Below are 16562 nucleotides of genomic sequence, written 5' to 3' on the forward strand. Positions count from 1 at the left end.
TGAGGCAAAATGGCGTTTATTAAAATGTGGTAGGCACTTAAATATTCTTGTCCCGCTTTGTCCACACCCCTTGCTTACCTGCTGTCCTATTGTGGGGCAGCGTTTGGCAAGCCCTGAGCATAGGAAACCTGACCCCGTCACATACCGTTTCCTCGCCACGCCTACTACATCTCCCCCTCCCTATGCTCAGGAATATCCCGTAACAGCGCGATCGCAACGCGAGTACATCTCTCACAACTGTTCCTTCGTTTTGTGATACAGAATCCGTTGGTCCATAACTTGCCACATGATCCTTGTGAGGCAATTCTGGAAACACATGATTATGCACGGCAAAATGGCCGCAATACAAATTATTGCGAGCAATACTAGCGCAACTACCTTAATAATTTTCGCAACCCATCCTCCAAAGTTGCCAAACACACTTCTCAGCCAGTCCCCGATGGGGTCGTCCTCCACTTGGATCTTCTCCGTATGGTCTCGCAGGGCTTTCAGCGCTTTATGGATGGATACACTGTGGTCGCTAAGATTGAAGCAACACATTCCTTCTAGGTCTTCACATCCATGCCCCTGTGCCAGGAGCAAGAAGTCGATGGCTGCTCTGTTTTGCAGCACCGCATGCCGAATGCTGTTTGTGTCTTCTAGCATCGCATTCAATATTAATGTTGTTAAATTCGCCTGCTTAGCTGACCAACATGCTAGGCGTTCTATCTGAGCCAAGCTCTGTGCTGCAGCAACCCCAGGGGCGAAAAATGATGCGAATATCCGTGCTGTGGCACTCCATAACTCTACCTCATCGTTACAATTATCCGGGAGAGGGCTCGAACGCTTTCGGCGACGATGGTGACCCGTGATGCTCGGGCCATACTGCATCCATGTCGTGAAATTCGGAGACAGTAATGTCAGTTCCCCTAGGTAACAGGGTCCTCCTAAGGCATTGTGCGGGATGCCCTGCCAGGCTCTATCCCCACAGATCAAGAAGATTCCAGGGGGCAACGCCTTAGCCGTTTTGTTATTCCATAGCACCTCGTTGACCCCCCGTTTGAAAGTGAACCCATACCCATAAAAGTCCCAAACTGCCGTACAATTAAATGAGGATCTACCGCTAGATTTAGAAAGGACCCCACCCTTTGACAAGCAGGTTGTATTGCGCCCTGTGAAGACCCGTGTTTCATTTTTGGTATACCCGCAATAACCCGAAGTAATGGAGAAAGCCTCCGTGTTCACAGGACTGACCACAGTCCAAGAGGTCTCGTTGTATGGCTTCAGCCGCGGATCTGTGCCTGCCCACCGGGCAATTAAGGCCTGCAGTTGTATCCGAGCAGACACACCCCGCAGGTAATCTCGCCCCAACAGGGTTCCCGGTACCTGCGCTACCAGCGGGGTCAGCAGGACGGGCTTCTCCAGGGAACCGTCTCTGTTGACCACGATTATCTCGATCTGCTTGGCTGACCTCCGCGTTGGAGCAGTTCCCCCCACTCCCGCTATAGTTTGAGTGGCCCCCGTTGGCCACGTGGGCGGCCAGTCGGACTCCGCAAAAACCGTCACATCCGCTCCTGAGTCCACCAGGGCGGTAAGGAAAATAGATCGCGGCCCTGGGGAGCCAGCGGGAAGCTCCGTAATTGCGGCTGTAATCTTCACCAAGGGGCGCTCCCCGCAGCTCAACGATAGCGCAGCTAGTGGCAGGCCTAGATCCAAAGCCCGCCTTTCCTGAGAATCCCGTGAATCGTAAGAGGGACCCTCATCCCCCCTACCTCGAGATCGCAGCCCACGAGCTCTACATTGCGGTGCAGTGTGACCTCTCCTCCCGCACATTTGGCACGCTATACCCCCGTTGCTCTTACACTGTGCCTTGAAATGACCTAATTGACCGCACCTGAAGCATGGCCCAGGCGGGCGATCTGGACTCTGCCGCCCGGCAACCCCATGCGCTAGCATCACCTCAGCTACCGCTGCAGCAACCTCGCTTGCCACTGATGATTGAGACTTTTGCTTGTCCATCACATACTTAAGGACCTCACCGGGGGTGTGGAACCTGTCTGGCGCCGCCCGTAATAGAGCCCGTACGTCCGAGCTCGACTTTTGATAGAGGCAATCCAGGATCACGGGGCCGTGCACTGCCCTAGGCAGCTCCGATCCCTCCACTGCCTTGATCAACCTATCCGCAAAATCCTGGAAGGATTCAGTGGGACCTTGTGCAATCTCCGTCCACGGAGTAGACGGCTCAGCATTTCTTGCGAGCCTTCTGAACGCCTCAAGGGCAGCGTCTGTAGTGGCTATTAGTTCCCCGGGCCTCAGCTCCGCAAGCTGGGCATGTGCAGTGATCATACCCGGCGTACTACCCGTCAATCTCTGCAGGTTAGACGCGTGAAGCGGATTCCCCTGATCGTTCTGGGCTGTAACCAGCATTTGTCTAAGTCTAGCCTGCCATTCCTCCTTCCAAAGCGTATACTGCACCGGTTTCAAAATCATGCGCATCAGATTCTCAATATCGTATGGTAACAGGGGTCCCGGCAATATTAATGTCTCCAAGGCGTTCATTGTCAGGGGGGACTTCAATCCTTTCTTTTCAACTGCCTCAAGCACCCTCGCTATCGCTTTCGGGTCCAGCGGGACCCAGATCGGGTTATCATCATCGGAAATCACTACCGGAAATGCCTCCGGGTTCGCAAGGCCCCGGTCTTGTGCCTCCTCCTTTACTTTAGCCCAATCAGTCAGCAGACGCCCGTCCCTCCCCCCTTTGGGACGAAGCCCCGCCCTTGCCTTTTCTTCCTCCAAAGAAGGATATAACGACCGCGGAGGGTAGGGCGGGGGCGGAGCGGGCGGAGCGGTTGGTAGACATGCGGTCGGGAGTTCCTCTTCCCCGCCCTTCGCCGCGGCGACCGTCGCCATCTTGTCCGCCACGCTTTGGTCGTCAGTACTGCAAGGTAGCAAAGACCCGCCCCCCGGAGCCCTTTCCACCCCTTTTTCCACCTTAAGCTTACCCTCCTCTTTAGCCGCCTTAAGGGCTCCAAGTATCAAGCCCCAGGTTTTAAGTTCAGCAGCCTTTTGGTTATTCATGGCGCGTTGGCATAAAGCCGAGGTGAGCGAATCCCACCTACCCGAATCCAGCACTTGCTGAGGGGAGTCCAGCTCCCCTCCCTTTTTTAAAACCGAAAGCACCGCGGCTACCTCCTTCTTTGAAGGGGTATTTTTGCCGCAGTAGTCCTTACAAAACTGCAAAAGTACCTTAATAATCTGTTCCATGGTTACACACGCGACCTGCCGCCACTTCACAGGCTCTTCTCCGCGATGTGTCTTCCGTGAGCGACCTGCCGCCACTCCGCAGGCTCTTCTCCGCTTCACGGGCACGCCGGGTGGTTAACCCTCGATAGGCAGATCACGTCGGGGTCACCACTTGTTGTAGTAGTCTCTCATTGCTCGTCCTCTGCCGACCGAGGGCGCCACTTGCCAGCGAAACCGACCCCAACCGGGCCGGGACCAAATGCTCACACAGACCCCAGAGTGCGTGAGGCAAAATGGCGTTTATTAAAATGTGGTAGGCACTTAAATATTCTTGTCCCGCTTTGTCCACACCCCTTGCTTACCTGCTGTCCTATTGTGGGGCAGCGTTTGGCAAGCCCTGAGCATAGGAAACCTGACCCCGTCACATACCGTTTCCTCGCCACGCCTACTACACCTGTCTTTTCTGCACTAAGGACTCTACATCTGGACACGATCCCTAGATATGGGATTATGTAGAATATAGTCTCAGATAAGGGAAACCACTTTACTTCACAAGTCCTACAGGAGCTAATGAGAACTTTAGAAATGAAGTGGGAGTTCCATACTCGCCGGCACCCTCCTTCTTCAGGGAAAGTAGGATGGATCGGTCAGATGCTGACAAAGCGCTTGTCAAAATGGATTTTAGAGACCAAATGACTATGGCCAAAGCGTTTACCTGTAGCCCTTCTCAGAATACGAACTGCTCCCAGAAAAGACTTGGGAGTATCACCGTATGAAGTGCTGTTTGGGGTGCTGTACTTGAGAGGGAGGGGTGAGATGCTCACTCTCGAGACCAAGGATAAGTTTCTTAAGAACTCTTGGAAATCTGGCCCTCATATCTCCATGAAGAAGTACAAAACTTACCGAAAAACAACAGGTTGGTAATGGACCTCATTGGAATTGTATCATAGCAACAGCATCGGGGAGATTGCAAGCCTGAGATGCTCAACCAGTGAGTGAGTGCCAGGAGAGCATTACCTGCGTTCGGTTTAGAGTATAGAACGGAATGAATTTTGCTGACTGGTGCACAGTTTCTCCCTTGCTAATGGGGGATGTGAGCCCAGTATTGCAATAACAAATAAACTTTGCTGCTATCACTAAGTTTCTTGCCTAACCTGAAATTTTTGAGTATTTCTCACATGGTCTTGTTCAATATGTTTGTCACCTCCCTTGGTGAGGGGGTTAGTGTCCACCCTTAGTAAGTACACTGATGAGACAAAGCAGGTGAAGTGGTTGGCACACAAACAGGCTGTGCTGCTAGACCTGGACAGGCTGGAGAGCTGGGTAGTATCAAACCAGGTGAGCTGTAACAAAAGCAAGTGTGGAGTCTTGCACCTGGGAAGGAATATCCACAAGTATCAGTACAGGCTGGGATGTGACTTGCTGGAGAGGAGCTCTGCAGAGAAGAATCTGGGTGTCCTGGTGGATGACAGGTTGGCCATGAGTCAGCAGTGTGCCTTGGCAGCCAAGAAGGCCAATGGAATCCTGGGGTGCATTAAAAAGAGAAAGGGAGCTGATCATCCCTTTTTGCTCCTCTCTAGTCAGGCCTCACCTGGAGTACTGCATCCAGTTGTGGGTTCCCTGATACAAAAATGACAGGGTTCTACTGGAGAGAGTCGAGCAGTAGGCCATGAAGGTGATAAAGGGCCTGGAGCACCTCCTCAGTGTGGAAAGGCTGGGTGACCTGGGTCTGTTCAGCCTTGAGGAAAGAAGACTAAAAGGGGATCTGATTAATACTTAATATAATAAGTGTGGGAGTCAAAAGGACGTGGCCAACCACTTTTTAGAGGTCTCTGGGGACAGAAGTAGGGGATATGGCCATAAAGTGGAACAAAAGAAGTTCCGCACCAACGCCAAAGGAACTTCTTCACAGTAAGGATGATGGAGCACTGGAGCAGGCTGCGCAGGGAGGCTGTAGATACCGGGGTATGTCTGGCAGGACTGAGGCTTGGGGACCAGGCCAGGTCAAATCCAGTGCACTTTGCTCTCATTCTTAGTGCTTGCTTTTGCTCAGGAGGGTGGGTGGTGAGCCTTATGAACCAGTGCCTGCAGATGGGGTTTGTGGAGAAAGAGGTCCTGCAGGCCTTGTGTGACACCCATGGAGCTATAGTGAGGCTGCATCAGTGTAAAACACCAGAAATCCCCAGAGGTGTGAAGGTGAGCTGTGCGCACCAGTAACACAAGAGGGAATGTGCATGCTTGGGTTTGGATGCTTCTGTGTGTTTTAAGTGACTGTGATACCACTGCTCAGTCAGTTTGAGTGTGTGGAACAAGTGTGACATCCTCTTTGACTGAGTCCTGTGAAAGGAGTCCTATGAATTTGAGGTCTGACTTCAAGCCTGTGGGCATCATCCAGGAGTTGGGGAAGAGTACGAGGCAAGGAAAGTTGGGTAAGAGGATGAGGCTTCGGACCAGGAACCTCTTCCATCGGTATTAACTCTTGTTGTTCTCTTTTTGGATTAGGAATCCTTGTGGGTCTTTTTATGAAGAATAGCCTCGTTGTGCAGCTTATGAATTAATTCATTCACGCCTTTTAGCTGGTTTTCTTTCCTACATGAAGCTGCAATTGAAATGGACACTTTGTGATCTGATCCCCTCTGGCATGCTCAGATCAGCCAAGTTGGCAAGGTCTGGCACAGGCTCAGAGGCGAGGCCACAGCAGCTCTTCCGTTGTGACACAGAGCAGGGACATAGAAGTGGAAGAAGGCCCCACAGCTGTACAGGGGAAATTCCACACAGTCATCAACTTTCCATCTGAAAGGTAAAGAGGACTTTGTTTTCCAGCAACCGTCATCATTGTTTGGGTGGGTTGTGTTGTTGTTTTTTTTTCCCCCCATTATTTCTTGCGCCAAAACATGTGGAAGCTAAATTAAAGTAATGGTGCCTGAAGTGAATTGTTGCAGTGAATCTCTGCTCCCTTTGGACTCTGAGATTCAACTAACATATTCGGTTTAGCCACACGAGGCTGCCATTCCTTCCTTGCTGGGCACGCAGTCACGAGATGTATAAAGCCATGCTGACGTCTACCCTGGCCTGAGCTGGCTCTACCTTGAAACGTTGGGGTTTTCCAGCTGTCGGGGCCACATGCCTGAAACCAGTTCCGGTTCTCCTCTAAGCAGAGCTGCTGGTCAGACCTGCTGGCACTAGAAACTAAACTTGGCGGTGAGATGGGGCCGACGAGGTGTTGATGTCAGAGTCAGAGGTGCTTTTGAATTTCCTTTATGGCTGCACGGTTCCTCAGAAAGCAGTTAGGCCTGCTGGCTCCAGAAGAGCCATCCCTTAGATGCTGTCCTGTACAGCCGCGGAGCCTTTGCTCACGTGCTCTGCATCTTGCTTGACACAGTTTAGGGGAATTTAGCCAGCAAGACTTCAGGGCTGAGCTATAGGAGTGGAACCGTCCTCAACTGCTTGAAAGAGAGCGAGTTTCTAAGCTGTGCTTCAGCAGAAACCAGGCGGTGCCAGGAACAAGCAACTGTTGGCAAGAGCTCAGTGCAGCTCTTCCCTCACCCCGCACCACGCACGACTCACACCAGTCACTGTTTTCTCTCTCCAGACAACGTCCACCCAGCAAGATGAAGGAATCACCAGCTGGCAGTTGGCGTTCCTGCTTCAGCCTGCGGAAACCATCCTCTGTGGCCAAACGCCGACTGCAGCGCAGTCCCAGGGAGCCCTCAGAGACAGAAGTCGTGGTGCTGGCAGGTAAGGGTGCGAATCCAGCTTTCAAAGCCTTGCTTTTCAGCGACATAGAATTCATGCAATACAAGTGGACTTGTATCTCCTTCTAGCGTTCCAACCTATACCTAGCATCTTCAGATCACCCCTGATCAAGAGCCACTTTCATAATTCAGCTTGTGAAAGTTTGACACTAACCCCTGTGTATCCTTCCTAGGTGAATCGAGCCCTTGTCTACCCAGAAGAGCCGGGGCAAGTAGCGATGGTGCGCTGTGTGCTTCCATCGATGGAGGGCTCTTAGGAAGCACGAGTCACTGTGGTTCAGATGACAGCCTTCCACATAACAACAGCGATGGAGAGAAGGAGCTCATCCAAGTTCACGCCCTCATTTCTCCCGGCTGTGCTGAAGATGCTGACCTGAGCCTGCTGGACACCACAGTCACCAGCCTGGACTGTGACCCAGTGCCTTTGCAGTGCAGCCCAGCCCAAGCACAGTCCGAGTGCCCCGACAGCAGCACCTCCACGCAGGAGCAGGTCAGCGTCGCTGAGGAGAAGCCGAGCCTCTTGGAGGGGGACTTAGAATCAGGCCTCCAGCCCCAGGCACCGGGCAGCAGCACTGATGAGAGCTCTGAGCCACTCTCTCTGTGACAAGAGAGGATGAGTCCCATCTTTACCCTGGACCTCTCACGCCCTCCTGTCTTTTACATAATAATAAAAGCACGCTCGTGCTCAATCAACGCCTTGACTGCCTTCCGAGTCTTCATTCACAGAGACTGGGACGAATGCAACGAAGAGCAAGGCACTCCAGCTTGCAACGCGATGGCTGTGGGGTGCGCGCAGCAGAGCTCTGGGTTTGTTCCCGTGCTGTCTGGCTTTGGGACGTCTGCAGCGAGAGCTCAGCTACCATCTGGTATGGTAGCAAATGATGTTTAGCATCCTGGATGCTGCTCGTGATAATCCCGAGCTTCCTGGCTGTGGCTTTGTGATGCTTTTCAGGGCTTTTTGATGCATTTCGAAGCCTCGGCTGCTCCCTAACGCCTCTCTCCTCCTGCCGTGTCCATTCCTGGCTCCCGACCTAGGAGCTGGCCGTGCAGACCTGTCGTCATCACGCTGCGGCAGGAGGAGCTCACCTTGAGCAGCATCTCCCTTGCCCCGCCCCCTGCCTCTGATTGGGCAGCGGCGGCGGCGCCCCGCCCCCGGGGTCTCCTTGGTCCGCGGTAGCTCCGCCGGCTGCCGTTGGCCGAGCCGCCGTGCGCGGGAGCGAGCGTTGGGAGGCGGCTGTCGGAGGCGCGGCTCTCCTCGCGGAGCGCCGCTCCTGCCGCCTGGGCCGCCCCGCAGGACAGCGCGGCGGCAGCCGGAGCTGCCCGGGCAGCACCGAGAGGGAAGCCGCGGCGCGACGGGAGCGAGTGCTGAGGACAGCTGTGCCGGAGGTGTGCGGGAGAACGGTCCCGGGACGGGGAGGGGGGCCGTGCGGGGCTCCAGGAAGCTGCGGGGAGGCGACGGGGGGGATCTAGCGAGATCTGAGGCTGTAGGCGGCTGCGAGGGGGGTGTGGGGGTTCTGGGGAGCTGGATGATCGTTGTGGTCCTTTTCAGCCCCCCTGCCGTTCTGTGGTTCTGGTAAATGCTGTGGAAAGTGAAAGTGGTGTTTCTGCATTGGATATTGAAAGGGGCAGTTGATCTAAAGAAGTGAGCTGTAGCACGTCCTTAGAAATAGCTGATGTGCAAAGTAAGAATACCGTATACTGTGGAAAGTGAAAGTGTTGTTTCTGCACTGAACGTTGAAAAAGGGCAATTGATCTAAAGAATGAAGCTGTCACACATCCTTAGAAATAGCTGACGTGGACAGGAAGATTACCATATGCATATAGGTAACATATTTTAGAGACATAGTTACCGAATTACGTGACCAATTCTTTCTCCCAAAGCTGCAACAGACTTTAAATGTTCTAAACAATGTGGGTATAGTATTCTGACCTGGGAAACGTACTGTAAGGTTGTTCATTAGGCCAGCAGAAGTGAAGTCCATTGAACAAACTCTCAAGGAGTCGGGGCCTTTACACAAAGCAGAACTGTCCCACTCTGTGGGAACGTTAGGATGCCGTAGGCAGGCTCCAAGATACTGCCCTCTGTCCTCCTTCCAAGCTTATCTCTAAGCAAGGACAGACGGATGACCTGAACAATGACCCAGGGCAAAGGGCACAAATGCTGGGGGGTAATGGAGCAGTTAAGAGGTTATGTCTATGTTGTAAAGCAGACATCCAAAAGTTACGACCAGATGTTTGTTAAGAAAGCAGTTGTTAGAAGGCAGTCGACCAATTAAGATATTTGTGGTTGGGTGGTAAGGATTTGTGTTTACTTGGTATTGGTACGATTAGTGAAGCGTTGCGAAAGAGTGTGAACCTGCAGTACTCAGCCAGTGAGGAGCCGGGGAGAAAGAGATAAGGGTCGGGCAGTAGGGGATAAAAGATGTAACACTGTTTTCTCTGCGCTCTCCTGCTTGCAGGAGGCCCGCCATTGCAATTGGGAATAAAGATAGATACAAAGATCAGAGAACCGTCCTGGAAAACTATTTGGCTATTTCCAACAACGCTTATAAATATCTTAGATGTGGGAGTCAAAAGGACACGGCTGCAATCTTTTCAGCGATCTGTGGTGACAGAAGAAGGGGAAATGGCCATAAACTGGAGCACAGGAAGTTCTGCACCAAAATGCAAAGGAACTTCTTCACGGCGAGGATGACGGAGCGCTGGAACGGGCTGCCCAGGGAGGCTGTGGATTCTCCTTCTCTGGAGATATTCCAGGCCCTCCTGGGCGCCCTTCCTGTGCTGCCTACTCTAGGGAGCCCGTTTTGCAGGGGGCTTGGGCTCAGTGATCTCTGGAGCTCCCTTGCAACCCCAGTTTTGTGATTCTGTGATTTTATTCATTGCTTCTTGCAGCAATGCAGCGTTTCAGATGAGAGAAAAGCACGGCGGGCGTAAACTGGGTTTCTGTGGTTGGTAAAGCTGTGCTGAGAACTGGGCTGACTACTGCACCTGGAAATGTGTGCAAAGTCTGCAGACACAGAAGAATAACTTTTCCTTGCAGGTTGGGCTTGTCTAAGGTAGGTGATTGCTAGGTGAGCTTGTGCTTTAAAGCATCAAGTTGTATAAATAAGGAAACTTTAAAAGCAAGATTGCCAGTTCTTTTCTACCTAGGTGATTTTTTGCAAGGAGAGATTTGAAATGCTGCTTGCTAATGGAAGATGGAGAGAGGAGAATCAAGTCAAAGGCATGCTGTGCATAGCCACCACGTAGCATCTGCACCGCTCTCCCCCTGCACAAAGGAGGAGCAGCTCAGCAAGCTTGGCCTGGGCCATGGAAGGGAGCATACAAGCATCTGGACCAACCCCAACGGAGCGGGTTCTGCAGGTTGGTTGTCTTCTGCTGTTTGTCTCCCATCCTGTTGCTCAGGGGTAGATGTGTTCTTGATCAGTGCTAATAGGAAACTTTCATGACATTTTTGTTTCAGCTGTCCCAATGCTTTGATCCCTTGCTGCTGGGATGGGGCGTTTGCAGAATGACAATGTCCAGTCAGATGTTGGGGATGAGTCTACGCACCGGGGTATGTCTGGCAGGACTGAGGCTTGGGGACCAGGCCAGGTCAAATCCAGTGCACTTTGCTCTCATTCTTAGTGCTTGCTTTTGCTCAGGAGGGTGGGTGGTGAGCCTTATGAACCAGTGCCTGCAGATGGGGTTTGTGGAGAAAGAGGTCCTGCAGGCCTTGTGTGACACCCATGGAGCTATAGTGAGGCTGCATCAGTGTAAAACACTAGAAATCCCCAGAGGTGTGAAGGTGAGCTGTGCGCACCAGTAACACAAGAGGGAATGTGCATGCTTGGGTTTGGATGCTTCTGTGTGTTTTAAGTGACTGTGATACCACTGCTCAGTCAGTTTGAGTGTGTGGAACAAGTGTGACATCCTCTTTGACTGAGTCCTGTGAAAGGAGTCCTATGAATTTGAGGTCTGACTTCAAGCCTGTGGGCATCATCTAGGAGTTGGGGAAGAGTACGAGGCAAGGAAAGTTGGGTAAGAGGATGAGGCTTCGGACCAGGAACCTCTTCCATCGGTATTAACTCTTGTTGTTCTCTTTTTGGATTAGGAATCCTTGTGGGTCTTTTTATGAAGAATAGCCTCGTTGTGCAGCTTATGAATTAATTCATTCACGCCTTTTAGCTGGTTTTCTTTCCTACATGAAGCTGCAATTGAAATGGACACTTTGTGATCTGATCCCCTCTGGCATGCTCAGATCAGCCAAGTTGGCAAGGTCTGGCACAGGCTCAGAGGCGAGGCCACAGCAGCTCTTCCGTTGTGACACAGAGCAGGGACATAGAAGTGGAAGAAGGCCCCACAGCTGTACAGGGGAAATTCCACACAGTCGTCAACTTTCCATCTGAAAGGTAAAGAGGACTTTGTTTTCCAGCAACCATCATCATTGTTTGGGTGGGTTGTGTTGTTGTTTTTTTTTCCCCCCATTATTTCTTGCGCCAAAACATGTGGAAGCTAAATTAAAGTAACGGTGCCTGAAGTGAATTGTTGCAGTGAATCTCTGCTCCCTTTGGACTCTGAGATTCAACTAACATATTCGGTTTAGCCACACGAGGCTGCCATTCCTTCCTTGCTGGGCACGCAGTCACGAGATGTATAAAGCCATGCTGACGTCTACCCTGGCCTGAGCTGGCTCTACCTTGAAACGTTGGGGTTTTCCAGCTGTCGGGGCCACATGCCTGAAACCAGTTCCGGTTCTCCTCTAAGCAGAGCTGCTGGTCAGACCTGCTGGCACTAGAAACTAAACTTGGCGGTGAGATGGGGCCGACGAGGTGTTGATGTCAGAGTCAGAGGTGCTTTTGAATTTCCTTTATGGCTGCACGGTTCCTCAGAAAGCAGTTAGGCCTGCTGGCTCCAGAAGAGCCATCCCTTAGATGCTGTCCTGTACAGCCGCGGAGCCTTTGCTCACGTGCTCTGCATCTTGCTTGACACAGTTTAGGGGAATTTAGCCAGCAAGACTTCAGGGCTGAGCTATAGGAGTGGAACCGTCCTCAACTGCTTGAAAGAGAGCGAGTTTCTAAGCTGTGCTTCAGCAGAAACCAGGCGGTGCCAGGAACAAGCAACTGTTGGCAAGAGCTCAGTGCAGCTCTTCCCTCACCCCGCACCACGCACGACTCACACCAGTCACTGTTTTCTCTCTCCAGACAACGTCCACCCAGCAAGATGAAGGAATCACCAGCTGGCAGTTGGCGTTCCTGCTTCAGCCTGCGGAAACCATCCTCTGTGGCCAAACGCCGACTGCAGCGCAGTCCCAGGGAGCCCTCAGAGACAGAAGTCGTGGTGCTGGCAGGTAAGGGTGCGAATCCAGCTTTCAAAGCCTTGCTTTTCAGCGACATAGAATTCATGCAATACAAGTGGACTTGTATCTCCTTCTAGCGTTCCAACCTATACCTAGCATCTTCAGATCACCCCTGATCAAGAGCCACTTTCATAATTCAGCTTGTGAAAGTTTGACACTAACCCCTGTGTATCCTTCCTAGGTGAATCGAGCCCTTGTCTACCCAGAAGAGCCGGGGCAAGTAGCGATGGTGCGCTGTGTGCTTCCATCGATGGAGGGCTCTTAGGAAGCACGAGTCACTGTGGTTCAGATGACAGCCTTCCACATAACAACAGCGATGGAGAGAAGGAGCTCATCCAAGTTCACGCCCTCATTTCTCCCGGCTGTGCTGAAGATGCTGACCTGAGCCTGCTGGACACCACAGTCACCAGCCTGGACTGTGACCCAGTGCCTTTGCAGTGCAGCCCAGCCCAAGCACAGTCCGAGTGCCCCGACAGCAGCACCTCCACGCAGGAGCAGGTCAGCGTCGCTGAGGAGAAGCCGAGCCTCTTGGAGGGGGACTTAGAATCAGGCCTCCAGCCCCAGGCACCGGGCAGCAGCACTGATGAGAGCTCTGAGCCACTCTCTCCGTGACAAGAGAGGATGAGTCCCATCTTTACCCTGGACCTCTCACGCCCTCCTGTCTTTTACATAATAATAAAAGCACGCTCGTGCTCAATCAACGCCTTGACTGCCTTCCGAGTCTTCATTCACAGAGACTGGGACGAATGCAACGAAGAGCAAGGCACTCCAGCTTGCAACGCGATGGCTGTGGGGTGCGCGCAGCAGAGCTCTGGGTTTGTTCCCGTGCTGTCTGGCTTTGGGACGTCTGCAGCGAGAGCTCAGCTACCATCTGGTATGGTAGCAAATGATGTTTAGCATCCTGGATGCTGCTCGTGATAATCCCGAGCTTCCTGGCTGTGGCTTTGTGATGCTTTTCAGGGCTTTTTGATGCATTTCGAAGCCTCGGCTGCTCCCTAACGCCTCTCTCCTCCTGCCGTGTCCATTCCTGGCTCCCGACCTAGGAGCTGGCCGTGCAGACCTGTCGTCATCACGCTGCGGCAGGAGGAGCTCACCTTGAGCAGCATCTCCCTTGCCCCGCCCCCTGCCTCTGATTGGGCAGCGGCGGCGGCGCCCCGCCCCCGGGGTCTCCTTGGTCCGCGGTAGCTCCGCCGGCTGCCGTTGGCCGAGCCGCCGTGCGCGGGAGCGAGCGTTGGGAGCCGGCTGTCGGAGGCGCGGCTCTCCTCGCAGAGCGCCGCTCCTGCCGCCTGGGCCGCCCCGCAGGACAGCGCGGCGGCAGCCGGAGCTGTCCGGGCAGCACCGAGAGGGAAGCCGCGGCGCGACGGGAGCGAGTGCTGAGGACAGCTGTGCCGGAGGTGTGCGGGAGAACGGTCCCGGGACGGGGAGGGGGGCCGTGCGGGGCTCCAGGAAGCTGCGGGGAGGCGACGGGGGGGATCTAGCGAGATCTGAGGCTGTAGGCGGCTGCGAGGGGGTGTGGGGGTTCTGGGGAGCTGGATGATCGTTGTGGTCCTTTTCAGCCCCCCTGCCGTTCTGTGGTTCTGGTAAATGCTGTGGAAAGTGAAAGTGGTGTTTCTGCATTGGATATTGAAAGGGGCAGTTGATCTAAAGAAGTGAGCTGTAGCACGTCCTTAGAAATAGCTGATGTGCAAAGTAAGAATACCGTATACTGTGGAAAGTGAAAGTGTTGTTTCTGCACTGAACGTTGAAAAAGGGCAATTGATCTAAAGAATGAAGCTGTCACATATCCTTAGAAATAGCTGACGTGGACAGGAAGATTACCATATGCATATAGGTAACATATTTTAGAGACATAGTTACCGAATTACGTGACCAATTCTTTCTCCCAAAGCTGCAACAGACTTTAAATGTTCTCAACAATGTGGGTATAGTATTCTGACCTGGGAAACGTACTGTAAGGTTGTTCATTAGGCCAGCAGAAGTGAAGTCCATTGAACAAACTCTCAAGGAGTCGGGGCCTTTACACAAAGCAGAACTGTCCCACTCTGTGGGAACGTTAGGATGCCGTAGGCAGGCTCCAAGATACTGCCCTCTGTCCTCCTTCCAAGCTTATCTCTAAGCAGGGACAGACGGATGACCTGAACAATGACCCAGGGCAAAGGGCACAAATGCTGGGGGGTAATGGAGCAGTTAAGAGGTTATGTCTATGTTGTAAAGCAGACATCCAAAAGTTACGACCAGATGTTTGTTAAGAAAGCAGTTGTTAGAAGGCAGTCGACCAATTAAGATATTTGTGGTTGGGTGGTAAGGATTTGTGTTTACTTGGTATTGGTACGATTAGTGAAGCGTTGCGAAAGAGTGTGAACCTGCAGTACTCAGCCAGTGAGGAGCCGGGGAGAAAGAGATAAGGGTCGGGCAGTAGGGGATAAAAGATGTAACACTGTTTTCTCTGCGCTCTCCTGCTTGCAGGAGGCCCGCCATTGCAATTGGGAATAAAGATAGATACAAAGATCAGAGAACCGTCCTGGAAAACTATTTGGCTATTTCCAACAACGCTTATAAATATCTTAGATGTGGGAGTCAAAAGGACACGGCTGCAATCTTTTCAGCGATCTGTGGTGACAGAAGAAGGGGAAATGGCCATAAACTGGAGCACAGGAAGTTCTGCACCAAAATGCAAAGGAACTTCTTCACGGCGAGGATGACGGAGCGCTGGAACGGGCTGCCCAGGGAGGCTGTGGATTCTCCTTCTCTGGAGATATTCCAGGCCCTCCTGGGCGCCCTTCCTGTGCTGCCTACTCTAGGGAGCCCGTTTTGCAGGGGGCTTGGGCTCAGTGATCTCTGGAGCTCCCTTGCAACCCCAGTTTTGTGATTCTGTGATTTTATTCATTGCTTCTTGCAGCAATGCAGCGTTTCAGATGAGAGAAAAGCACGGCGGGCGTAAACTGGGTTTCTGTGGTTGGTAAAGCTGTGCTGAGAACTGGGCTGACTACTGCACCTGGAAATGTGTGCAAAGTCTGCAGACACAGAAGAATAACTTTTCCTTGCAGGTTGGGCTTGTCTAAGGTAGGTGATTGCTAGGTGAGCTTGTGCTTTAAAGCATCAAGTTGTATAAATAAGGAAACTTTAAAAGCAAGATTGCCAGTTCTTTTCTACCTAGGTGATTTTTTGCAAGGAGAGATTTGAAATGCTGCTTGCTAATGGAAGATGGAGAGAGGAGAATCAAGTCAAAGGCATGCTGTGCATAGCCACCACGTAGCATCTGCACCGCTCTCCCCCTGCACAAAGGAGGAGCAGCTCAGCAAGCTTGGCCTGGGCCATGGAAGGGAGCATACAAGCATCTGGACCAACCCCAACGGAGCGGGTTCTGCAGGTTGGTTGTCTTCTGCTGTTTGTCTCCCATCCTGTTGCTCAGGGGTAGATGTGTTCTTGATCAGTGCTAATAGGAAACTTTCATGACATTTTTGTTTCAGCTGTCCCAATGCTTTGATCCCTTGCTGCTGGGATGGGGCGTTTGCAGAATGACAATGTCCAGTCAGATGTTGGGGATGAGTCTACGCACCGGGGTATGTCTGGCAGGACTGAGGCTTGGGGACCAGGCCAGGTCAAATCCAGTGCACTTTGCTCTCATTCTTAGTGCTTGCTTTTGCTCAGGAGGGTGGGTGGTGAGCCTTATGAACCAGTGCCTGCAGATGGGGTTTGTGGAGAAAGAGGTCCTGCAGGCCTTGTGTGACACCCATGGAGCTATAGTGAGGCTGCATCAGTGTAAAACACCAGAAATCCCCAGAGGTGTGAAGGTGAGCTGTGGGCACCAGTAACACAGGAGGGAATGTGCATGCTTGGGTTTGGATGCTTCTGTGTGTTTTAAGTGACTGTGATACCACTGCTCAGTCAGTTTGAGTGTGTGGAACAAGTGTGACATCCTCTTTGACTGAGTCCTGTGAAAGGAGTCCTATGAATTTGAGGTCTGACTTCAAGCCTGTGGGCATCATCCAGGAGTTGGGGAAGAGTACGAGGCAAGGAAAGTTGGGTAAGAGGATGAGGCTTCGGACCAGGAACCTCTTCCATCGGTATTAACTCTTGTTGTTCTCTTTTTGGATTAGGAATCCATGTGGGTCTTTTTATGAAGAATAGCCTCGTTGTGCAGCTTATGAATTAATTCATTCACGCCTTTTAGCTGGTTTTCTTTCCTACATGAAGCTGCAATTGAAATGGACACTTTGTGATCTGATCCCCTCTGGCATGCTCAG

At 52.3% G+C, this 16562-nt stretch overlaps 1 protein-coding gene across 1 annotated transcript; it reads right to left on the minus strand.

Moving 5' to 3' along the window:
• LOC149918340 (uncharacterized) lies at nt 1-3847 on the minus strand. Its single transcript, XM_090140047.1, has one exon. The coding sequence runs from the start codon at nt 3241-3243 to the stop codon at nt 232-234; it is 3012 nt and encodes a 1003-aa protein (XP_089996173.1). The 5' UTR covers nt 3244-3847; the 3' UTR covers nt 1-231.
• Nucleotides 3848-16562: the final 12715 nt, after the last annotated feature.

The sequence above is a fragment of the Phasianus colchicus genome, chromosome 4, assembly GCF_987193195.1.
Source record: "Phasianus colchicus chromosome 4, bPhaCol1.hap1.1, whole genome shotgun sequence".
NCBI classification, from domain to species: domain Eukaryota; kingdom Metazoa; phylum Chordata; class Aves; order Galliformes; family Phasianidae; genus Phasianus; species Phasianus colchicus.